Source organism: Falco naumanni, chromosome 6 (assembly GCF_017639655.2).
Source record: "Falco naumanni isolate bFalNau1 chromosome 6, bFalNau1.pat, whole genome shotgun sequence".
Classification (NCBI taxonomy): Eukaryota; Metazoa; Chordata; class Aves; order Falconiformes; family Falconidae; genus Falco; species Falco naumanni.
The window spans coordinates 59,975,438-60,001,184 of NC_054059.1; the positions used below are offsets into that span (position 1 = coordinate 59,975,438).

At 40.2% G+C, this 25,747-nt stretch overlaps 1 protein-coding gene across 1 annotated transcript; it reads right to left on the reverse strand.

Annotated features, from left to right (window-relative positions):
• Positions 1–764: 764 nt before the first annotated feature.
• GJA1 (gap junction protein alpha 1) lies at positions 765–10,115 on the reverse strand. The gene is made up of 2 exons (XM_040598525.1): positions 9,828–10,115; positions 765–3,829 (listed from the first exon to the last, which is right to left on the reverse strand). The coding sequence occupies exon 2, from the start codon at positions 3,811–3,813 to the stop codon at positions 2,668–2,670; it is 1,146 nt and encodes a 381-aa protein (XP_040454459.1). The 5' UTR covers positions 3,814–3,829; positions 9,828–10,115; the 3' UTR covers positions 765–2,667.
• Between the last annotated feature and the right edge of the window lie 15,632 nt (positions 10,116–25,747).

A 25,747-nucleotide genomic window follows, 5' to 3' on the forward strand; every position in this document is an offset into this window, starting at 1 on the left:
CCTGCTTATTTTTCCCCTTCTTTACTAATAGCGCAGTGGAAAAATTTGGACAAATTGGCAAGCAAATTTGAAAGCAGAAAGCTATATCATAACTGCATGACCATTGTATTTTGATCTTCCAGGTAAAAAAAAAAGGAGTTGAACCATCCTTCCTTTAGAGTCCAATGATGGAAAGCCAAGCACTACGTGCCTTCATCAGTGACAGGGACCTAAATGGTGAAGCAGTAGACAGTACATTAAATCCCAGCCTTCTCAAAGTCAGTACCTTTCTCCCATTGACTTTGAAAGAATGAGGATTTAATTCCAGAAATTGAAATGTCAGTCAAGCAATTTGATGACATGGAGAAATGTAAACTAGAGGCAACGATTTCAAAATGTTGAATCTAGGCCATATACAAAAATTGCTTGAAAAATTAGGTGATAGTATCTTACTACTACCTTTTTAATAATAGTTTGGAAATAAATATGTATATTCTGAGGCTCATGGGAAAATTTTAATTACAGTAGTTCATGCTGGGTATGACTTCGTTCCAGGAGTGGCACAAACGATGCTTGTTTTTTCCAGTGTTGTGAGAGTATCTCAATCTGGTCCCGCAAATTTCAGTTCAAAGTAAACCCAGATGGATTAAATCAAGAATACTGCTGAAATGCAGTGACTGGGAAAAAAAAAATGAGAGGGAAGGAATGAGTTTGTATTATAACAATAAGACTGAGACAAAAGGTACATGGACATATAAAACAGTAAAAGACAATTAGAAAATATATTTATACTAAATTAAGACTTTATTGACTAACGTTCTCCAGACAACACGATCCAATGGACTATGGCTGCATACATGCAATGAAGTTGAACACAACAGCAGTTTAACATGGAATGTCAAACAAATTAATATAATGTATTAAATGAAACAATTTATCTGTGTTGCTGCAAAATGAAACCAAGCTATGCATTTCCTTGGTCAACCTGTGTTCAGCTAAAAGGCTATGCATTTGAAGAAACTGGTAGATTTCTTTAGCATATATTTCAAATAAATTAGCTAGAATTGTACTCTTTAAAAATCCTTTCAACTTCACTTGCATTTCAAACAAAATCTAAGTGTAAACACTAAAGTTGCTAGAGTCATCTAGAAAGACCTAACTGTCAAACTCAGAGTGGACATTACAGTTCAGTAAATGTGAGTATTTAGAACAAGAAAAATACCAGTTACTGCAAAAGTCATGTAGGCATTTTTATTATTAATCCAGCACAAAGCATTTTTTCTAAGTTTCTCACATAAAAGACTAAAGCTTGCTTACAGTACTACATCTTCTATCATTCAAGCATCATTATTACCTATCAGGGAGATTGGCTAGATGACCTAATGGGTCTTTTCCACCCCTAACTTCTACAAAAAGAAAATCATTCATGCCAGCAAGAACATGGTTCGCTACATCTTGGGCTTGATCCTGTAGCCTTCGTTCAGGCAAAACTCCCACTGGCTTAAAAGAGAGGTTTTCCAGACCAAGACATCCAGGATTAGACCCTTTCAATTTTTTATTTTTAAAAAAGCATCCATTTAGGATACATGGAAAATATTCTATAGAATTAAAAAAAAATATGACATGTGCTTCACTTGCATTGAAGGATTCAGAGAATGTAAACACCATAGTGGCCCACACCTTCAAATATCAAAGAGAAAGTGTCAACTGCAAGTCATATGTGTGCGTTTATTTCTCAATGTATGCTTCTGAGGGTGTTTTGTGTATACCTTTACCTCCACGTCCACACACACGCAAACCCTTAATATACACATAAAGGTGTGATGAAATTCACTAAAGGCAGTTGCTTGCCTGTCTCATGCTTAAATCCGCAAGTGACAGCAAACTGGGTTTTAGATGATGCTAATTAAGACTGTACGTGAGCAGCAGGACACAAATATTGCTGTGGGCAAGAGAGCGTGTTTGCCAGTTCTATGAGTGTGGACCCATCCCACTTACGCACATCACAAAGTCTACCTGCGTGAAGGGCTGGAAAAGCAGGTGACCAAAGTATTTCTTGGTGGGCCATATCTGGAATTTGAGTTGAGTGATTCAGAGGCTGTAGATTGTCCTTACAGGAGCCTTTTGACAACCTGGAGGACCACGCATGAAAGTTTACCTTCAAAGTGCACTTTCTAAGAATGGAATGTTCTTGACAGGGAAATGATCAGAGGCAAGCCTGGACTTTTTTTGCTTGTTGAATAGGAAAAATGTTTTCATCTTCAGGCAGCACTTCACCCTGACAAATATGAGTTCAGTTATTATTGGGTTTTAGTATTACAGAAGATTCTTTAGAAACAAACATGATAGTACACACATACACTCAGATATTTACAGCCTTTCTAGAAAAACAACCCCCTACCTTAGTACTGACTACCTATCTTTTTTCCTTTTTTTTTTTTTTTAGTATTTAAATTCTTTAAACCAGCTACATTAAATACCAATGTGTACTGTACCACCCCACACCAACCCCACATCCCCCCAAAAACAGCAAATATTTTAAAAGTTTGTTTGCTTGTTTGTTTTTATGATTTTTAAAATCTCCTGCTTGAGACTGTTAAGTACCACCTCCACTGGAATAAGATCAGCACTGACTGCATCTTCCAATGCACGTCGTTTCATAGTTGAGCAAGTACTGCAGCTAGAAGCTTAGATCTCCAGGTCGTCGGGTCGAGGCCTGCTGCTGGCTCGGCTGCTGGCTCTGCTGGGAGGCCTCTGGTCCACAATGGTGAGGGGTTGCAGCTCGTGTCCCGATGCCAGTTTTTTAGTGTTCTGGTGCTCATCGGAGAAGTCGAAGGGCTGGGCGTGAGAGTTGGAGATGGTGCTGCCAGCCTGCCCCATTCTGTTTTGCTCTGCGCTGTAGTTGGCCCAGTTTTGCTCACTGGCTTGCTTATTGTAGTTACGACAGGAGGAATTGTTCCTGTCTCCAGTAACGAGCTTGTACCCTGGGGGAGACATGGGAGACAAGGGGGCGGTTGGTGAGGAGCAGCCATTGTAATAAGCATATTTGGGGGAGCCACAGTCCTTGGAAGGGCTCATGGCACCGCTGTGGGAGTAGGGGTCGGTTTTCCCTTTCACACGATCCTTGACACCCTTGAAGAACACGTAGAAAAGCTCGATGATATTCAAGGCAAGAGACACCAAGGACACAACCAGCATGAAGAGGATGAAGATGGTTTTCTCAGTTGGACGGGAGAGGAAACAGTCCACTCTGTGTGGGCATGGATCTCGCTCACAGGTGTAGATGGCGTTCAGGCTAAACCCATAGATGTACCACTGTATCAGCAAGAAAGCCACCTCAAAGACAGATTTAAACAGGATGCTGATGATGTAAGTACGGAGCAGTCCCCCGCGCATCTTCACTTTGCCATGCTCTTCGATCCCATACTTGAATTTCTTAATTTCTATTTGCTTGAGGTGCATATCCACATTCACACCATCATTTTGGACCACCTTGAGTTCTTCTTCTCTTTTGTTCAGCTTCTCTTCCTTCCTCATTACGTAGAACACATGTGCCAGGTACAAAAGGGTAGGTACAGACACAAATATGATCTGCAGAACCCAGAAGCGTACATGGGAGATGGGGAAGGACTTGTCATAGCAGACATTCTCGCAACCAGGCTGTTGAGTGTTGCACCGGAAGGCAGACTGTTCATCTCCCCAAGCAGATTCAACTGCTGTCCCCAATAGCAAGATTCGGAAAATAAAGAGGACAGACAGCCACACTTTCCCTCCTGCAGTAGAATAGGCTTGGACCTTGTCAAGAAGTTTTCCCAAGGCGCTCCAATCACCCATCTTCACAGGATGCTGGCTAAAGAAGGACAAAGGAAAGAAAAAGAAAAAAAAAAAGAAAAAAGCGATGATTAAGACAGAACTTCAATACCTTTGAAACACTGAATCACAGATCGATGCTAACAGAGTAGCGATGTCAGCTTTGTTTTAATTCATGTGTTTTACATGTTCTGATGAGAAACCAGAGTTTTAGTTAGTCTGCAGGTGGGGTGGGAAATCAGGGAAACTGAAAAGAGAAAGTAACGCATAATGTCTCAGAGCACAATGAAGAAAGAGGTTTCTAATTTCACTCCAGTTTTCAAGAAGTCTATGACAACCCTTAGTTGCCATTGTGGTTGGCTGGGCTTCCTTGCTGGCAGCCTCAGTTCCAGGGATCTACACCTGCCTCAGGCAGAAGACAGCCATGACACACTGCTGGAGCAGGGCGTGGGAGCATGTAGTAGCGCTGCCTGCATGTGCCAGGAATACATGAAAGACTTCTCTCTTTCAGCGTGGATCATTCAGGGTAGTCTTTATGTTCAGTCTCTAGGACAATAAGAAAGCAAACCACAGTATAACCTAAATACAAAAGATTATACTAAGTTAATGTTAGGGTTGGACGCCTAAAATTCTGCCATTGCAAAATATGTGCTGTTTTTCCGACAGCAACATTAAACCGAGCTCTTGCACATGGCTACATTCTAATACATTTAAGAGTATAGTTCCTAATGCTGTCAAGTTTATACTACACTCACCTTCAGAAAAAACTTGCTATCTACATAAAGTTTATACATTAGTATTTGCCGCACAAAGATCAAATTTAGCATTCTTCGCCTATAGTTTTATGAAGGAATCAAAAATAGTAAATACACGAAGCACAGCTGAGCTCATGTTACCATATTGGTAACTGGTTTCCTGTTTATCTGTGGCTTGCTTAATTCACTGTAATTTCAGCTTTGTATTTGCATCTTTTTGTATTTAAATTCCTTCACTTAGTTCTGAAAGGGAAAAAGATTTAGCAAGAAAAAAAAAGGTAAATGAACTCTTTCTGTTTTTAAGGCAACTCCTGGCACGCAGTTTGCATTCCAAGTGTTGAACACTGCAAGTCTAAATTGTCTCTCTCCACTTGAGTTTTAAAGTGCGCATTTCTGGGACACAGGCGGCTTCTCGGGGATATCTGGAAATACACAGGATGACATAAAAGAAATGAAATTTTTTATTTGATGCTCTAGATTCCTAGGGAAAAACAGAGTTTGTTATAGGGTTTTTATCAACTGAGGAATGGTAATCTTCTCTGCATAAGAACTTAACATTTTTAACTTGACCCCCCATGAACAAGTATGTGAAATCAGGCACTTGAAAGAAAAATAATGACAAAGTTTCCCTTTTAAAGTAGATACTGCTGGGTATAGGTATTTGTTCCACGCATGCTGAGTAATCCCTTCCTGGTATTAATAGTTTTGATAATGCCCAAACGATTTCCTCCCCGTCACATCATGGATATATTCCCCAGTGAAGGTCATTTATAGGAAAAGCCCTTTTTGGATAATTCATTAAATTGGAAATTTTAGCACCAAGGAGGTTTGCTTTCAAGAAGCAGTGAGTCACTGGAAACACAAGATTATTATGTCTGGCAAAATCAAGCTTAACAATGGATGCCAAATGCTGCCATCGGAAAGAGTCTGAGAGAGTAATGGCAGACAAGCATTTGAAGTACTCGCTCCGCTCCGATAGCTCCGCGATGCCAATTGTCTTTGAACCCCTGAAAAACATCCCAGGGCCATTTCCTCAGTCCACTTAGTCAACTTGCTCTGAAGTCTGCCTACTGCCACGCAGACCCTTCCTCCTGTAATTAGTTCTTCACATGAATGAAGGGCCATCAAAGGGCCAGCCTGCTTCAGACTTAAACCTGGAAGCCTCCACTGGGAGGAGGCAAGTACACAGCGTGTTTCTCTCCGACACATCCCTTCAGCTTTAGTCCTTCCCAGGAAAGGCTGGTTTGCCTTTCTGGGCTCGGAGTGGCAGAGAAGTCAGGCACACAAGCACAGAGGTCTGGAAAGGCTGAAATGAAATGTGACCATGTTTCTCCTTAGGCTGGGATTGTTAAAACAGAGAACAGCCTGTAACTATACAACACGTGAAGTTTGTTTTAAAGGCAAGCTATTCGCTCCATGTCCTGGAAGCGGCAGTGGACAGAAGGAGCCTTTTTCAAGTAACAGCTTCTTGATTTAATTAGTCAGCTTTCCGATGATTCAAAACTACTGCATTAACAGACTTTCCTCAGACTCAACATATTTTTTTACTGTCTAAATGTTATTTCAGATTGAGAGTTTGATTAAGAAAACAGAGGACGTGTTATTTCTAGGCAGTTATGTGTTGTTTGTTTTTTAATTACACTCCACTCTGGTCCATTAATGCAATGTGATTTACTTCAGGTTTGACCTACTTAATCCCACACCTGCAATATTTTGAGAATTTACTACCTATTTTTTAATTTGCTTCAGCATGCAAAATTGCTAAGTTTCATTTATGTCCTCTGGCAATATAAACTCTAGGAGGAAACGTTCCATGCTTGAATTACTCATACATAGTTTTGAAAAGCAACTTTTTTTTAAAAGAGATCAGTTACACGCTAGCCTTTGCCAGTAATAAAAAAAAAGCCCACATCAATTCAAAACATTGTACTGTTGATCAGATAACCTTGTGGTGGCACAAATATATTATTCCTTGCTTAAGTGGATTCTATTGCTTTATGAAACACAGTACTCTGTTTTGTTGTAAAGAAAATTCATTCATCGGATCTAACTTGTTTATTTTCAGGGCACTGAACAACCATTTTTATTAACTGATTACAGTATCTGTTTTACTAGGTATAAACCAAGGTTTTGTGTCAAACAGTTATTTAAGTAGTCTAGCTTTGTAAATAGTTTGAAATGGATGGCAGATAACCTTTAAAAATAGTTCTTCAACATTCTGAACTTAAACTTCTTTTAACACTCCCAAACACCTTAAGTGAGTCCACTGCACGGCACAGGTTGACCTGATCAATTGATACAATTTCAGTACTTCAGAAGTTTAGGGATATGTCTGATGATGAGTATGTGTTTCAGAAGTTCTTACTGATTATTGCTTTACAGGATTATAACCTTTATCTGAGACAGACTAATGCCGGCCTAGTAAACTCTTTAAAATACAGACTTCTTCCAGGTCCTACTGTGTGTGGGTAAAGATAGTAAAAAACCCCACAGAGCAGCAGGAGATATGACAGTATTCATCTGCATGGATTTTGGATGACCACATACATAAGAAATTTGATTTGTAAGCCACAATTAAGAAATTCTAGAACTATTTTTTATGGACAGCATTCATCATGTCATCTGGTTCATATTTTCCATGAAGAATAATGCAAACTCAGTGCTGTGGTAACATGCCCAGGTCTGACTACAGTGTTAGGAGGTCACATGCTAGCGGATGGAAGAACAGTAAGGGTTAGAGTGGGATCTAAAATGGGATTGTGCAGCTGAAGCAGTTGGGAAACAGGCCAAAGTTTTGGTTTTCCAACCTTTCCTACCTTTTTATGTGTGCTCCCACACACATTAACAGCCAGCAAAAGAGAAGATTCTGGACCCTGAACACCAATCAGCTTGAGCATTTCCCCAAAGCAACCAGCACTGCAGAAAAAGCAGCTAAGATGTACAGCTGATGGGATTTGGATGAGTTGGAACAGGGAAGGCTAGTTTCCTGAAATGTTACAAAAAAATCAGCAAATGTCTTCCAGACATTCCCCTGGGAAGGTGTAGCTCGTTTGTCAGTCTGCAGATGAACTTCAGTTCATTTCATCCACCGGACAAAGATTACGCACTAAATGGTTGCACTAACAATTTAAAGTGTCACAACTGTGTGTTCTTTTTGTTATCTGCTAGTACTGCAGGCGGCCAGCCATCAGCGGACCTACCCCACAGCCCCTGCCTCTCCTGTGCTGTACCCTCTCCACCTAAATTAGTTGTAAAGCATAGTTACAAAAGCAACTGTAAACACTTTCTTGGACGTTCTCTAGCTGTACAAGTCAGGTCTACCCTCTGTATCACTGCCCAGATTCATCCCTTCTCTCCTGACTCACTTCGGAATTAAGAGAAGAAATGTTGAATTCCCTGAGGGGGCCCGGGCCCCCTGATGCTCCTGGTTGTGGATTTTGAAACCTGGATTTCTAAAACATACGTGTGGTATAAACAACAGCCTCCACATGAGATAAATTCAGTGGGTAGCATGGGGAAAGAATACCAGAGACAAGGGGGGAAAAAAAAGAGCGCAACGTATCTGATGAAAGAGATACATTGCTCAATGTCATCTAACCTTCCTCGTGCCCACAGGAATCCTTGGCCTAAACCGATGTTCATTTCGGAGACAAATAAAACTAATCTTTCAGGCTTGCATAATATGAGAGCTTAGATAACTTTACAGCGTTGAATCTGTTTGCGCTCCCGAGTGTATAAGCATTCAGATTTATGTGGCGAGTCGAACTCCTTGTGTCCCTCTCTCCCCTTTCCTGAACTCAGCCTGCTGTTCACCCTTCTCCCATTTGTATGCTCCTTAGGTATCATGGGTCAGTGCCAGTGTTTGGCTTTGAAGTTTCTGAAGGAAACACTTCAGTAAACATCCCAAAGACTAGAGGCTTAAATTCTGTACTGTAGTGTGCTGTCCAGATGTTAAAAATGGCAGGATGAAAGCTTCACGCACGTTCTCCAACTTGCTCCCTATGCACACACACGCACGCACACGCACGCACACAGAAGTCAGGCACAAGGTGCCCGTAGCTCGTTTTTGTCCCCACTACCAGGGGGTTTATCATAAATCTCACACACAACAACCACAAGGAACTCCTCAGACAAAATACTCTCGCTGGTTATCTCAAAGCAAAATGTGAGGACACGCATAAGCACACGATATTCTGATTTAAGAGGAGGAACGTGTTACTCAGTAAGATGGACTGTGTTTTGTCTTTCAGCTGAAGGCTCTTTTTCCTGCCTTCCCCTGTTGCTCTTTAACTAATGGCAAGCAGCAGGCAACAACTGCTGTAAAGAACCACTCCAAGTCTTGCAATGTAAAAAGCTTTTAAGTTCTCCAAGAGATGCTGCTCAAGAAGCATTTTTTCTCTGCATTTAAGTATTTGAGCCTTCAAGGTAATATAAAGGGAATGCGTCACATTGGGATTATGACACATATTGTGGATATTCTTGCACGGTTCTTCCTAGACAACTTTCATTTATATCTACCCAAGACTTTCACAGACATTGCCAACGTGGTAAGGCATAGCGTGCTATCTCACATTCCTGCTCTAAAATCCCTCACCGAGGTTGCTAAAACAGAGTAACTATATACAAACCAGGTTAAAAATCCGTAACCCACGTCTGGGTTTTATCACATCTATTTTAAAAGAAAAGGGGAAAACTTATCTGGAAGACCACGTGAAAGTCACCACTTTAGTAGCTGCAGCATTTAACAAAGCACCTAATTAAGAACCTTGCTCTGCACAAACTATTAGGCATCAATGAGGATTTCCACATGAAAGCAAAATGTGTGGGGCAAAAATGGGACGCACTGGGGACAAGGTCTCCCTGTTACTGACTTCTGATGCAATTTCTGTACAAGAAAGGAGACCAAAGCACACCTCGAGTTTTTCTTTACAGGAGCTCATTTAGTCTGGGGCACAGAGGAGCGATTTCACCCAAACACCAGCAACAAGTCTGCAACTTAGCCCTGCAGTTACAACTCCACCGCAGCTTCTCCACTGGAACGAGGTTAAAAGTTATAAAAGTGTAATGTTGGAAGAAATGTAGAGAAACGGGACGAAAGAAAGCAAGGAATTCCTACAAGTTTGAAAGTAACACTTTAAGAGAACTTACACTTCTATAGATGTGTATTTTTAAACAAGTTCAACCATCACCACAATAACACGAAATTCTTAGGGTGGAGAAAAAAAAAAGTGTGGCAAAAAAAGTGATACACTAAAAGATGAAAAAGGAAAACTTTCAACTTACCCTTGCTGATCAGCAGTGAAACTGGATCAGAACACTTCTTTGGAGGATTGAAGTAAAATGGAAGAGCACGTTCAGGCACTCAGACCTGCCTATTTAAAGTTTAAAAGTCTACTGCTGTTTTGTATTTTTCATCCTTCCTTCCCCACTAATGAAAGAAAAGTGCTGATACCTCGTAAAAGTTTTTTCTAACTTGGAACACTGGGAGAGCTTTTAACAAGTTTTCAAGCCTCTGACTGCGAGAGAGGAGGGGAGAGGGAGGGGTGGCAGCCAGGGGGAGGGGCGCGCTGCTAATGGAGAGGAGGAAGGTGGGGGAGGAGGGAAAGAACTGAAGGCACAGCAAAAACCAGCCCGAGGAAAAGAAGCGAGCGAAGGCATGAAAGTCCACTCTTGCTGATGTAACAAAACAAATATAAGGGCAGTCAGCACCCCCCGCCCCCGCCCCGGTCACTGGCGGCACCTGGGTGGCACGGTATCCAGACCCGGGCTTGCCCGGGACAGATGAAACAACTTAGCGCTCTGGTGTGCACCAGGGGTTTCGCTACAGGGAAAGGGAAAAACGCGTGAAATGGGTAACCAGCATGAACCTCCCGGACGTAGGGGCTGTCTCCGTTCCCTCCTCGCCACCACGTAGGAGGGATGCCCTTTCAAGCCCTCTCTGCTTTTTGTTGTCAGCACAGCTTTGTTTACTTAGGTCAGCTTCCTTTACGTGCACACATGAAAGTACACACCAGAAGCAGCCTGTTTGTTTCTACAAGAGATACCCATCACTCTTTTTTTTAAATTATTATTTCTGTGTGTGTGTTTGCCTGTGTCCATCCTACGGGAGAAATGAAGAAATGATCTCACATTTCAGGAAACTCTTTCCAGGAAACTTCAGAAAATAAAGCATAGTACAGAGAATCAGTCTTCAATAGTAAGAAGCAATGCTCCCGGTAATTTCTGAGTGCATTTTACAGACTAAAAGCATGTTCCAAAACTGATTATTCAATTAGAAGAAAACTAATTTGGCTTAGCTCCTGACCAGTGCCTGGTTAAACGCCCCTTGAAAAATGCCTCCTCTGCAGAACACAGATTAATTTATTTCTCTGCCTATGTTAAGCTTCTCACACATGAAGTCCAAACTGCGTTAGGAATTGTGTCATGGGGTATTAGCTCCTCTGTGGGACTGCTTAAGAGCTTCTCTAGAAGTGTTAGTGGTTAGATAGTTCTCAGTGAAGTTTGACATTTTGGGTTGTACCAGACTTTTGGGTTTCAATTCCTGTTATTCTCATGGGCTATTTCTGAGCTCAGTAGTGTGGATGAGCAGGTTTTGCTCTTTATAGGATGGGAGAGATTCAGTAATGGCCATTGAGAGGTTCCCAAATAAAGGTCCTCTCTGCAGTTTCTTCTTGAAATAATGAATGCTACACTTTACAACACAACCTAGGTATTACTGCTTATTTTCCACAGCCCTTACCTACTGCTTTTCACCCAAAACTCTCCAGAGAAAAGAACTAAGACAAGATCTTCGTAGAAAGACACTCAGCAGGGAGCTTTGATGCCGGGAAAGAAACTCACGGTCCTGGTTCTGCCTTTGGAGCTCTTTGTAGCAGACCACAGTGCCTCCTGTTCGAGGAAAAGAGCTAGTACACTACAGCTGCACACCTTCCATTCCTCTTCCCCCAGCTGCAGACGGGAGATGGCTGCCTATTTCCCAAGCTTGCCCCCTTTCCTTTGACACTGACTGTTAGTTTTGACAGCTTTTTTCAGTTTTTGCAGTTGTCCAAGCCATATGGCAGAAATAAACCTTTTATTCATATTCTCTGAGCATTGTTTTAAGGTTGGTTTTTTTTCTCTTCACAGTAAGGGAGAAATAGAGCTTTGTGCTTACCAGGCTGTGGGACCTTCTTCCTGAGAATGAAAAAATTGTAATATAAAAACCACAGTGTTTTGCTGCCTTCGTGACTATGGTCTAGAGAGTGAACAGAGGGCATATAATGCTCCCGGTACTGCCCCATAAAAACACTGGTTATTCTAGAGCAAAGTACAAAACTCCACCAACATGGCTACGTGTGTGCCAATGCTGAGACAATGGCAGGATCTAGGATGTCATATATGTTGGTGCTGAAAAAGTTGCCCTTTAGGAAAGCAGAATTATGCCCTGAAAAAAACCTTGATTTATAGCATGTTAGAATACAACACTATCGTTCCCTGTCAAAGCTGGCAGGATCACGGTTCAGCTTGCCTGATCTTGCATTTTTCCATGTATCTTCCCATATAGGCTTTGCAATATTTAAAACATTCTGTTTTCAAAAGAAAGACCGAGAAGTATTTCTCCACTTAAATAAACAAATGGTATTCGTAAGCCCAACACTCTTAAAATGCACTTCGGGTAACTAAAATGTGTATGTTAGTAACAAAAGAAGAATAATTTTGCAGCAATAATAAACGTAACATTTTTTTTTTTTTTTGCTTTGCTACGGCATTATCCACATGAAAAGGGAAAGTATTTCAAGTCTCCACCGTGATACTCTGCAGAATTAGGAAGAATTACTATTAGTTCTGATAAAAATGCCTTGGAAATGTCTCTTAGAGTTTGGGCATAGTCTCCATGATCACGTTTCACAGCCTATTACCAGAACATTTTTAGCTTTAGATGATGCAATGATCTAGCATTTCACAAGGTTACCAGAAAGACTCGCATTCATTTGCATCACAATGGAAATAAGCTTTTCAGATGGAACAAATGTCTTCACACACAGCCCCTCCTCAGCTGAAGTTGTGTTCAACAGGAAAGCACAGGGGTGTCAGACCCCAGATATTTGCAAGTCTGTTCTTAATTACGGACCAGGAGACGGGTAAGAAGATCATAGGTTTGAAGCCTTGTATCATGGAATGCAGACTCCTTTTACATGATAGAAATGAAGACTTTGGGGCCCAGAGCTCTCAGGGACCTATATTGCCATCCATTGACATTTTGCCTTTGGGAGCAAACAGTGCTGTTTTGTGAAGCAATCTGTCAGTGTAGCAATGCTAGGACTCCAGAACCTGTTTGTCTTTGGTTTGGCACAATCTGTAAGGGCACGTTCACACTGCCACCCAGACACAGTACTGGAGCCCAGGCTCTGTCAAGTCATCTCTGGGACTGAACATCAGGGTGACTTCCACAGGAATTCTGTACACTCTTTGCTGAATCCTTGGCTGAATCTGCGAACTAGTTCAGAGCCCATAGTACCACTGCTGCTCTTCCACAGACTTACCAAAGGGAACTGTAAATTGGATTATTTAGTATTTCCAGCCTTTGACACAGATTCATGATTAATACAGGAATCAGCACACTGTTTTCTTTCTATTTATTACCTGAATACAAGTACAGAATTCTATACAGAAACTTTTTCCTTGTATTGTCTCCAAACACTCCCTCAAAAATACATTAGTAACCTGATTTGCCAGGAAAGCCCTAGTGAATATTTCATTTGGAAGGTTCTCTAGTCCTTTGACCATTACAAAATTTCCCGTTGATACCAGTGGGGTTCATGGTCTACTCCCAGTTAAGCATGTCAGTGATTTATGGAGCACTTAAGACAAATAGCGTGTCTTCTTTCCAATTTGTTTGTAAAATTCACTTCTGAGTATTCCCATACACAGCACTGTCCTCATTCTGTGCAATTTGGGAGAGGAGTCCATGGACCCATTAAAGTGAGAAGAATATACACATGCCATGCAGATTTTCTTGTGTGCCTTTCAAGGCACTGTGCAGTCACCCACATCCCTGGTTGGCACGTAATCTTCGGCATGTTTTCACAGATATTCCTTCTCACACATTTGGCTTTAAAGACAGACTTGTGAATAATTCGTGGCCCTGTTACATGCCCTACTGAGGTAAAGCTTCTTAGAACGTCCAAGGAACAATAATGCGATATTTCTTGATTACCTAAGCACATAAACGTGCAGGCTAATGATTTTTTTTTTTTAAAGCAGCCAGTGGGTTTTGCTTGTTTAAGGAATTTATATCACGCAGAAATATAACACAGCTTTGAAGTTGCTGACCACAGCGCTTACATGTTCTCTCAGCTGGAGTGACTGGGCTGGAGCCCACTGGAAGCTGCTGCACCCAGCACCGTAGGGTCTACAAAACAAAGCCTCCCTCCACCCCACCCCCGACCCTCCACCCCCCCCTTCCCCCACCCCCCTTCCCAGTTCCATAGGGTCATCGCTTGTTCAAAGCAAAGGCAATTAAAGGCAATGGACATCCCCCAAGGCAGTAGCCGTTCCCACTTCAGTGGCACAATACATAGCATATAACACAGTATTTTCTGATAATCGTAAGGATAGTAATAATAACAAGTAGGATAATCACAAGACTGTCTCTGAGTGAGCAGACTTGCCATTCCTTGTTGAAACTGGCCTCTCGGATTCATTTCTTACGGGGCTATTAAATCTAGGCATTCCCCAGGGGAAAAGGAAGCTTACTCAGCGTAAGATAGATTCTGTTCTTACTGATCTGCCTGTAAAAGAAAAAAACCTGCTATTTTAAAAGAGGCCCCGCTGGAAACACGTCAAGACTGAAGCACCGCAGATGAAAGTGTGGAGAAGGTCTGTGACAGATGCCATCAGATCAGAGCCCAGCCCAGCAAATGGTCACTACTTTCCAGAAGTATCTTGCACTGTTGCACAGTCATTTGTCTAGAAGCTCAGAGTGTTTTATAAATATCAATGTAGAACAAGTTACATTATATTAACCTCTTTTATGGGAAAGTTTGCCATGGAGAATATCAGCAGCTCTTCTGAGTTATAGACAGCTTATGGCACAACCAGGATCAGGAGCAAAATTTCCTAATGCCAGGCTCCATTCTGTAAGTTCAAAATTATTCTGTCCTATTCTCTAGTTGCTCTTTGAAATATCAGCTAGCAGTGAAAACAGCTAAATGTGTGTTTCATTTTAAAATTTTTGAGGATCGCAGAGAAGGAAAATACAGTGTTCACAGTCTGGGGTGATTGTTTCCTTTCTATTCTTTGTGCTGGTTGGTGCCTGCCACTTCTTACAACTCAGATCTCACCACAACTTCTTCACGGTGATACTCAGCTTGCTCACTTTCCCATGCTACACTTAGAAATACAAATTCACTCCCGTCTCGCTGATGGACAGAAAGAGAGAAGGGTAATACATGGAGGCTCAGATGCTCTTCAGCTGTGCCAAGGAACTTCTAAACCTTGCTACAGACAGCTTGAACACCAGAAAAGTTGGTCATAAAAGAATTTATCCCAACATTGTAACTGAACCCAATCAATATCTCCTCGGAGGTAGCTGCCCCTCTAGAAAGACACTAGAAAACCATTCAAAGAATGAACTGTGAGTTCACAGATCCTTATGAATTTGGCTCCACCTTCTGTACACAGTGAAAATAAACATGAATTATATTGGATCTTAAATGTCAGCTAAGCTTTTTGTTTATTTTATTTTCCATTTCAATTGCAAAAATCTTGCACTGAGATGATCTCACGGTATTTTGTGAGCTTTTATTTCTATGTATTGGTGGCAGGATTTCCCAGTAATTTTGTTCCAAAAGACGGGAGGTTTTTAAAACAAATATGGCCATTTCAGGTTTTCAAACCTTAGAGTAACATAGCGTGAAAGTAACATAGTCTTTCACAAAAAGTCTTTACGTTTCTTCAGGGAGTCTTGCAATGACTGAATACATTAGCAATGAAATAAAATTTCAGAATATGTATTGATGCTGCTGCTTACTCTGATGCGTAATCTCATTGAATCCAATAAAACTGTACACATTAGGTACTACCCAACAATGTAAATAAAAGCTATACAGCCAAACTTCAAAATAGAAAGCTGCACAAATAAAAGAAGACCAGAATAGGTAATTCTCCAAAGTCCTACCCAGTTTTGCACCTTTACTGATGGAAAACATGTTCTTTATTACCAAACAGAAAATCAGCTGTGCAGTAGCTGTTGTACTTTGGATGTTTAGAAGACGTGAGTGGTTTTGACATAATTCTAATACTTTTTATCCAGGCCTTGCAAACTGCAGCAGCTTTTCTGTGGTAGTCTTTGAAATCATGTAGAGATTGATGAGTTTTCCACCTGTGGCTGAAGTGAGGGACAGAAAGTTTGGCTACTTTTGGCCATGTCAGAAGAGCAAAGGGGAAATAGGTGAGCTCCCTTCCTCTCAGGACATCTCGTCTTTTCCATCCTGTCCTCAGGTTTTGTTTTATTTCATTTTGATTTTTGATCATCTCATTTAAATAATTCCAGAGATTCACATGGCATTTGAATATATTCGGTAATGGGAGGTACTGTGGTTTAGTCACAGAGCAATTTTTTTTACATTTTAGGCAATATCATTCATTACAGTGAATTAAATAGAGCTGCTTCAATACTTCAGTAAGCATTGAAGTCTAACCAAAAGTACTTTTTATCCAGAAGATCAAAATGAACATTTTATTTATGTTGCACTACAAATTGTTTAATGTTTGGAATTAAGTCCCTTTTTTCTACCACCTTCTACGCAGAAACAGAACTAGAATCATTTATCTATAGGCTGTCATTTATTATTCCATACATTTGAATAAGATTTGTTAATCACAGTATTATTATTTTTTTTAATCAATCACAAGATTAGGGAATGCTTGTGGGCAGCCTTTTCCTGTAGATACAATAATTTTTAGATTGACATGTAGGCTCATTCACATTTAGCTGAGTGACTGTGTTCACTCACTTGTAGACAGCCTATGCCAGTCATTTTAAAGTCTTTTCCACACGACTGCCACAGAAACAGAGGATCAGCTTTCCTCTCTTAAGTTTTTTTTCAGCTGCAAACAAGTGAAATTTAACGTCACCTAAGAGAACGGGCCCAAAATACACTATTTCAAAAGATTTCTGAAAGGCAGAGGCAGGGTGGTGAGATGTTCCTGGCTGAAAGGCGGAGGCATGCTCACTGGGTTTACTGATAGCATTGCAGCAGTATCGGAGGACAAGAAGATTCAAGGTTTCCCTCGCATTTTCCCTGCACCTCTCTGTTGCCATTTGCTGTACAGCTGCTTATATGTTGGCCAGAATCATTCAGGGAGCATAACTGCTTCTTTTGGCAGCCTGCAGGATTAACTGTATTGTCGACATGAAAGGGTCTGCGAAAAAGTAAGCATCAAGAAATTTTACATAAAAGCAAGTAAAAATTATTAACAGGCGTGACTGCTGGTAAAAACACAAATGGATTAAAAATATACTGCTAATCAAGGGGTTCCCATAGGAACAGCTTTGGGAAAACAACTGGAAAAATTAACTTACTGGAATAAACATTTTGTTATAAGATTTTCCTGGAAAGGGATCTTCCAGTATAATCTGTGAGTCCTCTTCCCAGGCACTAAAGAACACCAAGTCCAGTAGTCTGCTTTGAATTTAAAAGTAGTGTACACTAATTTATTTAATTTCTCAGAAATTTTAAGATTAACTGAACTGCATGAAAAAAAAAGTCAAGTTACACAGTGTATCAGCAATTTAATTACATGTACCAATGAGACATGAGATGTCTATCTTTCAACTGTTAAACTTTAATACAAAATACATTATATCAAAACTATGCTAAAAGCATACAGAATAAAATTAGCTCAATAAAGTGAGAAAAATCAGTTGCAGTGTATTGAGCATTAAACTAAGGGTTAACTTTAACATGTCAACTTTGAATAAAAAAAGCCATCAGCCTTACAACCTTCCAAGGCTGCATTTGAAAGAAACAACTTTCAACTACTTGCTCTCAAAACTGACACTGGCATATTATCTATAAGCATAGTTCTTGTAAACTCGATCACAATAAAAACCAAAATGGGTATCAATTATCTCAGAATATTCCATATTTACAGAATATTTTCAGAAGATACAAATGTAATAATTGTGTGAGGATGTGTGTAAGATCGTGTGCAAGAATTGCATGAGAATGTGTGTTCTCGCAGTTGGTCAGGGCTGTATCTTGCAAATTGTTCTGTCTAAAATCTAAGTAAAACTGGTAGGCAAAGCCAGTAAGATGTTACCTCCTATGAAAAAAAGAGTGTCCTTATATGAGTGCTTTTTAAGGGTGATTTAGTGTAAGCAGTGAGGATGAGAATTTAGGTCCTACTACAGACATGGAGAACTGAGGCACACAGGTCCTAATTTCTGGACCCAATGATTACCAAGCTATGGAAAAGCATGAACTCCTGCAAAGCTCAGGCAGCACCTGCGGTGCTCAGCATGCCCCTAACCACCTCACATTATGCTGCCTGGAGCTCCCTTGCCATCCTTTGGCCAGACATCCCAAGAAACCGGAGGAACTGCCACCTCCCTCCCTACAGAGGCCCCATTTTGCTGTGTGTTTTCCAAACTTCCAACTCCGTGCACTTCTTCCAGGCTGAGGCCACTTGTGATTCCACTCCTGCCACCACCCAGGTTTTTGCTAATTATTTAGTGATCAGAACACTTGCCCCCAAAGTAGTAAACTTGCTTGCAAGCTCTGCTGAGACTGTAAAGTTCAAAACAGTATCTTTGGCTTTCCAAGCTACTCATTTAATTAGCAAGACAGAGGAAGACTGAAGGAAAATGGATGCATCCTTTATTCCTATAGAGAAAGGTGTTATTTTGCAAAAAATGTGGCACTTAGGGACATGGTTTAGTGGTGGACTTGCCAATGTTAAGCTTATGGTTGTGCTTGAAGATCTTAAAGATCTTTTCCAATCCAAATGATTCTATGATTCTGTGACGATGAAAAAGAATTGAAAAGTTCATTAACTTGAGGAATAATTCAGAAAAAGAATACATGTGAGAATATCTACAGAATACTAACAAGTTTTTGTTTGAACCAGCACTTTAGCCCTCAGCTGTGTAGCTAAACCTCCCAATTTTATTCCTGTTTTCTCTGAGCATGCCCAGAAACTCCAGGAGCAGAATGACATCGCTCCCTGGGGATCTTGACCTCCCTCCTTCATGCAGAGAACAGCAAGCCAAAGAAACTCAGTCTAATGACTGAGAGATGGTATTGTGTTACTGCTACTAGCAGTTACATGCCGCACAGAGAAACAGTCCCCGTGGAAGAAACAAGATTCTGAGTTCTCTTCACCCTGCCAAGCAGTCAAACCACCAAAGGCAGAAAGTGAGGTTTTCAGCCTGCAACTGTCCTTTTTGCTCCACTCTTTGCATTAAGTCTCCATCTCTATTGCAGAAGCTTATGGTTTCAGGAAGCGGAGATATTATATATGTATACACATATAAAATAGTTGATACATATTTAAATATCTTTCAGGTATGTACACATTTTGAAGCTTTATGTCAGGAATTTCTTTTCTGGTCAATAGAAAATCCACACAGTAACAATTTGCCAATGCAGTTTTGCAATCTTGTGAAAATATTGCTCTTTTTCAATTTTTGGAACATATAAAACAAACAAACAAAAAAAGAGGTGTGAAACAGTAGGTTTCCTCCCTTACTTATCTTACAAAAGGCTTGGAACAGAAAAGCTGACTGCCCATACCTCTGTTCATACAGAAGAACGTGCACGTTTTCCAAGCAGTAAGCAAGAACTTGTAAGCAAGAACTGTCTTTCTTCGTGTACTGGATTATCTGAAGTTCATTGTCTCCACTCAATGAAAAATCAAAATATTAAATTAATAATGCTTCAGAAATGAAATCTGAGGAAACTGGATCATTAGTGTAGCTGATTTTCCTCTCTCTTTTCTTTCTTTCTTTCTCTTTCTTTCTTTCTTTCTTTCTCTCTCTCTTTCTCTCTTTCTCTCTTTCTTTCTTTCTCTCTTTTTCTTTCTTTCTTTCTCTCTTTCTCTTTCTTTCTTTCTCTCTCTCTTTCTTTCTCTCTTTCTGTCTTTCTCTCTTTCTGTCTTTCTTTCTTTCTTTCTCTCTTTCTGTCTTTCTCTCTTCCTTTTTCTCTTTCTCTCTTTCTTTCTTTTTCTCTCTCTTTCTCTCTTCCTTTTTCTCTTTCTCTCTTTCTTTCTTTCTTTCTCTCTTCCTCTCTTTCTTTCTTTCTCTCTTTCTCTCTTTCTCTCTTTCTTTCTTTCTTTCTCTCTTTCTCTCTTTCTTTCTTTCTTTCTTTCTTTCTTTCTTTCTTTCTTTCTTTCTTTCTTTCTTTCTTTCTTTCTTTCTTTCTTTCTTTCTCTCTTTCTTTCTTTCTCTCTTTCTCTCTTTCTTTCTTTCTTTCTTAAAGTTTCACTAACTGCAAGATACAAGGCAGAAATCCAAAGACTTTCACATCACACTAGGTGAGAAAGCTGCTTTTACATTTTTGGAAACTTAGAATCAAGAAACAAGATTTACTTGCTGAAGACCTTTTCCAAAAATATTCTTAAAGATGGGGTAAGTATTTGTAACATGGTGTTGAAGAAAGTATATTTATGTCTGACAATTTGAGATGGGCGCAGCACAAGCTGATACAGTGTACATGAGCCTGAGAACTCCTTTTGCCACCCATTGCACACTAGTTTATGGAAATGGTGAATGATTACTACATTTCAGATGAACTTCTTTAGTCACTGTTTATACTCCTTAGGGTAAATTCCTTTTCTGAAACGTGGAAAGCAGTGACAGGTATGAAGCCAGTTAAGCTGATAACTGTAGAAGAAACTGCTGGAAATGTTTGGTGAGAAAGGAAGAACACGTTGATTAGCCAAATGAGCCAGAAAATAAGTGTTAATTTTAGGTACAGGAAAGGGAAACACACACTATAAATTGCAAGTAAAATGCTAAAACCAAAGCAAAATCTCTTTGGATTACTTCATGAAACCGCTACATAAAGTGCAGATCATTTTAGGAATTTATGTAGAGTCAAGCGATGCCGATGCACATACATGATTTTTGTTCTTTCCATGGCACATAAATAGATCTTTGTTACTTATTCAACTTTTGTTCCTTGCCCTCAATACCACTTGATTTCAAGTAGGAATTCTATCAAGAACAGATAGGGTCTCTACCCGCCTTTGAAATGGAAATGTAGAAGTCTCAGTGTGAAATTGTAAAAGTTCTTGATTTGCAATCTGCTTGACCCACAGACTACATCTGAAAAGTGCTGGCATATGTGTTGGAAGCCTGGTGTTACACACCATCATAAAACAGCTCACTTCCACCACTGGTCTCTGCTGTAACAACTCACCATGAGTTTTTTAAAAAAATGTTTTGCTCTTACAGTGGGTATGTGTAGATTTAACATCAGACAGGCAACTGGGAATTGAGTATATATTGCGTATAATTATTCTGAATATTCATGAAATCTAGGGAAACACATTTAAGTCAATGCTATGCACTTAAAACTGTGTGAAACTTCTTTTGGCTCCCTTGCAAACTCCCCAGTGCAGAACAGGTAGGCAGAAGCATACTGCTGCTCTGTAAATTGTACTGAGAAAGGTTTATTCCCATATACCTACGGTTCATTGCCAGTCTTTTCAATTCAGGGGAGAAAACAAAAGAATGGAAAAAAATAATAGCATCATTCCCTATCTCTTCCTTGAAGATATTAAAAATGTTCCGGAAAGCAGGACAGTAATGAGCTTTGCAGAACAAACCCATAGAAAGGATCCTAACACTGCGGTGCTAATCAATGTGGCCATGCCACTGATCAGCACAAAAACAACCTGTTCCATTCCTGTTCTAGCTTAGAAAGACGCTTTCTTCGCACGGACTCCACAGACCAAGGCACCAAGCAGCTTCATGCTGCCCAGACAGGCATGCGCCTTGCAGTCACAGCAGGAAGCAATTAAGGGACTTCCGAGAAAATTAGGTGCCTCCAGACATGGCATTTGCTGACTTGGACCTTCCAGGCTATTACAGCAGTACAGAAAGACCTAAAACATAATTCAGCACCAGAAACATCGTGTGTCTTTAAGCCAAAATCTTTATCTTAATTCTAAATGTTATGCTGAAATGTAATCCTTCTTTATGTCACTGTTAATTACTGGTTTTACTACAAGTTGACATTTCTATGCAGCTCTGCAAACCAAGGCTGCAGATAGATATTAGACACATTTTTTCAGGCTGTGACAAGAAGAATAACTGCTGCCGGGCAAAGTGCCTGACGGATTGTTTAACATCCCCGTCCCAACCAGGGCTCGGAAGTGGTGGTGGATAGGAAAAAGCGTCACCTGCAAACACAGCACATTAACCTGGAAGACACTGAAGGACAGCACATACGAATCTGCATATTGTCCTTATTCAGATTTGCACCATGTCTACATACAGCTGAGCTCCATACTGGGGGAAAAAATAATGTATAGAAAAGCACAACAAAATGCTCAAAAAACCCGGATCCTTTTCGTTTTAAAAAGTTGTGTCGGTGGCTATGTCATTATTCTAAATAATTGAAAGATTACCGAAAATATTTTTGATTTTATCTGAGCCTGAGGTTTAACAAGAAAAGCTTCGCCGCGAGGCAGGCGCCTGGCAGGGCGGGCCCGGGGGCGGGCTCAGGCCGGCGCTGCGGGCGGGCCCCGCCAGGGGGCGCTGTGAGCTCAGGGCCGGCGGCGCGGCCGCGGCGGGGCTGGGTGACCCCGCGGGGGGGCAGGAAGGCGTTCCGCAGCCTCTGCCCCGTGGGTGCCTTGTACATCCATCAGCCTACACATGAAATGCTCATGTATACACACACCAGCACAAATAAGCACTTTTTATATAATAGCTATTAAAAAACAATAGGCATTTTGGTGAATCTACGCATTTTGGTGAATCTACACACATACACACAAAGAAAAGAAAAAGGGTTAATGAACACAAGAATTTACTATAAATGTTAAAAAGCATCACGGGGACATCAAGAGTTTTTGTTTGTTACGGCCATTTTTCTCTTTTCAGGAATGAATATCTGAGAATTTGAAACTAGAGAGTTTCTACCTGAAGGGTTTCTGCCTGAAACGATTCTTGAAACGTATTTCAAGGTCTTTTATATCATGGTCTGTAATATATACTTTCCATAACATTTTCAGACTTTGACAAACTGATCTGCAATTTCAGTTTGGTTTTAGTTTTCTGATGACAGCCAAGATAAGTTGCGGGAATGTTTGTTTCTGTATCTATCAGTTTGGAACATCTGCAAAATCAATCAACTTTCACCAAAGGCAAACACAACTCAGAAGGCCAGTCCCTGTTTTTCCTCTTGTACCAGAACTTCTGCATTACATATGAAATACAAAATGTACATAGTGTAGTGATTGGGCTAGTACCCCAGAGTTTTTGAGGTCTATTAGTACAACTAATTAATTGTCATTAATTGTCTTCCAGGTTCTTTACTATCATTCATATTACTCTATTAAAATGTTCTGGCTCTTCTGGGAGCAATATGTTGTATCCTGTTGTCAATACACCTACAACACAGACATTTTCCATTAAAGTTGTCACTCAGTTTTACTTGGAGTAAGTGATTACGTACAATTGATTTGATCAATTCCTTCAGGGCAATATGATAGAGCAATTGTTTTAACAACAATTTTGATTTTAGAGAATGTATGTCAAGCTTTAATGCTTTCATTTGGAGATTGTGTTCACCTGCAGTAAAACCAGGTACTTGGATCACTTGAGATCCAATTACCTTCAGAAGCATCGACATTCTTTTACAATATGTTAACAGAAACAGTATCAATTCATCATGATACCTAAGGAGATGCTGACACTTGATGCCACTTCCAGGAAAGGCACCATATGTGTTTGGGACATTAAAAAAATAAATACTGTGTAAGGTAAATAATCATAACTAACATGTGGAGTCACTGGCAAATACAAGCAGCAGGAATTAAAACCCTTTCTTATTGGTATTTATAGTATAATCCAGCTACAGGCATCCCTCCACTTGTACTGTAGATACAAGTTAATGTTAAGGGAAACATTAGCAAAAAGTCAAGAATATTTACCACTTCCATCAGTCTTAAGTTGTGGTAACAGTCACACAATGTTGACTGCAGTAGCTGTAGTAAATAGTATATCTATGTAATTTGGACATTTTCCATCTTTACATGGTATTTCCAGGCACAGTTTGATAATTACAAATAAACTTATTGTGCAAAATTATCCATTGAAATGTTTATGTTAAAGGATTTCAGGAATGCATCAGGAATGCTCCCAATATGAATCATTCCAACCATTGTTTCCAACATGAGTTATTTGTATGTTACAGTTTATGTTTGTTTTTTTTTGTTTTTTTTTGTTTGTTTGTTTGTTTGTTTTTTTTCCCTACTGCTTGATTGATTTAATCTTAAACCCACAGAGGACCTTCCAGAAGATCATGTGTCTTCCTCTGCTTCACTCCTAATAAAAAGACATGTACAAACCCACATTCATTTCATTCTAATATCTGATTTTCAGCAAAAATCCCTGATAATAAGGTTTATCCTGTATGACTGTCCTTAAGAAAGTGCATGCATTGTAGTAAAATCTTGACTTATTTGCCTCAGTGCAAAGCTATGAGGATAGGAAAAAAAATATATTAAAAAGCTAGCATAATAGGTACCAAACTTGGGTGGTCAAAATAATGAAATCTCCTTTCTTGGCCATAAGTTTTATGAATCTGTTGATGATCACAGAATCATAGAATGGTTTGGGCTGGAAGGGACTTTAAAGATCATTTAGTTCCAAGCCCCCTGCCATGGGCAGGGACACCTTCCACCAGACCAGGTTGCTCACAGCCCCATCCAGCCTGGCCTTGAACACTTCCAGGGATGGGGCATCCACAGCTTCTCTGGGCAACCTGTGCCACTGCCTCACCACCCTCACAGTGAAGAATTTCTTTCTTATAGCTAATCTAAATCTGCCCTCTTTCAGCTTAAAGCCATTACTGCTTGTCCTATGGCTAAAGGCCATTCTAAAAAGTCCCTCTCCAGCTTTCTTGTACTGGAAGGCTGCTATAAGGTCTCCGCAGAGCCTTCTCTTCTCCAGGATGAACAACCCCAACTCTGCCACTGTCAGCCTGTCTTCACAGGACAGGTGCTCCAGCCCTTGGATCATCTTTGTGGTCCTCCTCTGGACTCACTCCAACAGGTCCATGTCCTCCTTATGTTGGGGGTGCCAGAGCTGAATGCAGCGCTCCAGGTGGGGTCTCATGAGAGCAGAGTAGAAGGGGAGAATCACCTCCCTCAACCTGCTGGTCCCACTTCTGATGCAGCCCAGGATGCAGTTGGCTTTCTGGGATGCAAGCACACATTGCCAGGTCATGTTGAGCTTCTTGTCAACCAATGACAATGATAAAGATATGAATTTTAATTAAAACCCACACTTTCACAGAATTTCTCCTGCAAAAGGTTTTTTTTGTCTATGGCAAAAGCTGGCTGCACCTGAATTACATACAGACAAATAGAGACAGTAGGCAGAACAGTGTCATTTACACTCCAAGCCTGTAATCCAAATTTAAATGAAGAATAATGGCAAAGTTTGGGATTTTTCTGTTTTCCTGATTATTTGGACAGTTGAGAAAATCAAGAATTGAAAATAGAAGGTAGACTACTAAAAATTCTTTCGAACGAAGGAAAATATTTTTTCAACTATCAGAGAATTGAAACTAAAAATTCATTGCTTTTTTTTTCAGCCTTTGTATGGCCTGAGTTGTTTATAGCTAACTCGGACAAATGCCCTTGGAAGACAGAAATTCTGAAATGGCAAAACTGTATAGATGAAAGGACCTAATGAAAGCTATTTTCAGCTCTAAATCTTCTCATTTTGTATTTCAACAATTGAGGTCTACCCCTTTGTTGTAGTGGGGAGAGTTGAAATATAGTCATAAGAAAATCAGAGATGACTACTTCTTGTGTCCTCTTTGAACGCTGTGTAGATTAATATCCATGAAGTGAACAGTATAAAGAGATATTGCCAAAGTCATGGGTAATTTTTAAACATCAAATCAAAGAAGATGAAACAATCTGAAAAAGGAATGTATCACATAAAGATGAAAACCTCTTATTGAAAGCCATGCACTGTGTGA

What these genes read in the sequence shown, in the direction of transcription:
- GJA1 (XM_040598525.1), bottom strand. Translation starts at nt 3,813, where the DNA reads ATGGGTGATTGGAGCGCCTTGGGAAAACTTCTTGACAAGGTCCAAGCC.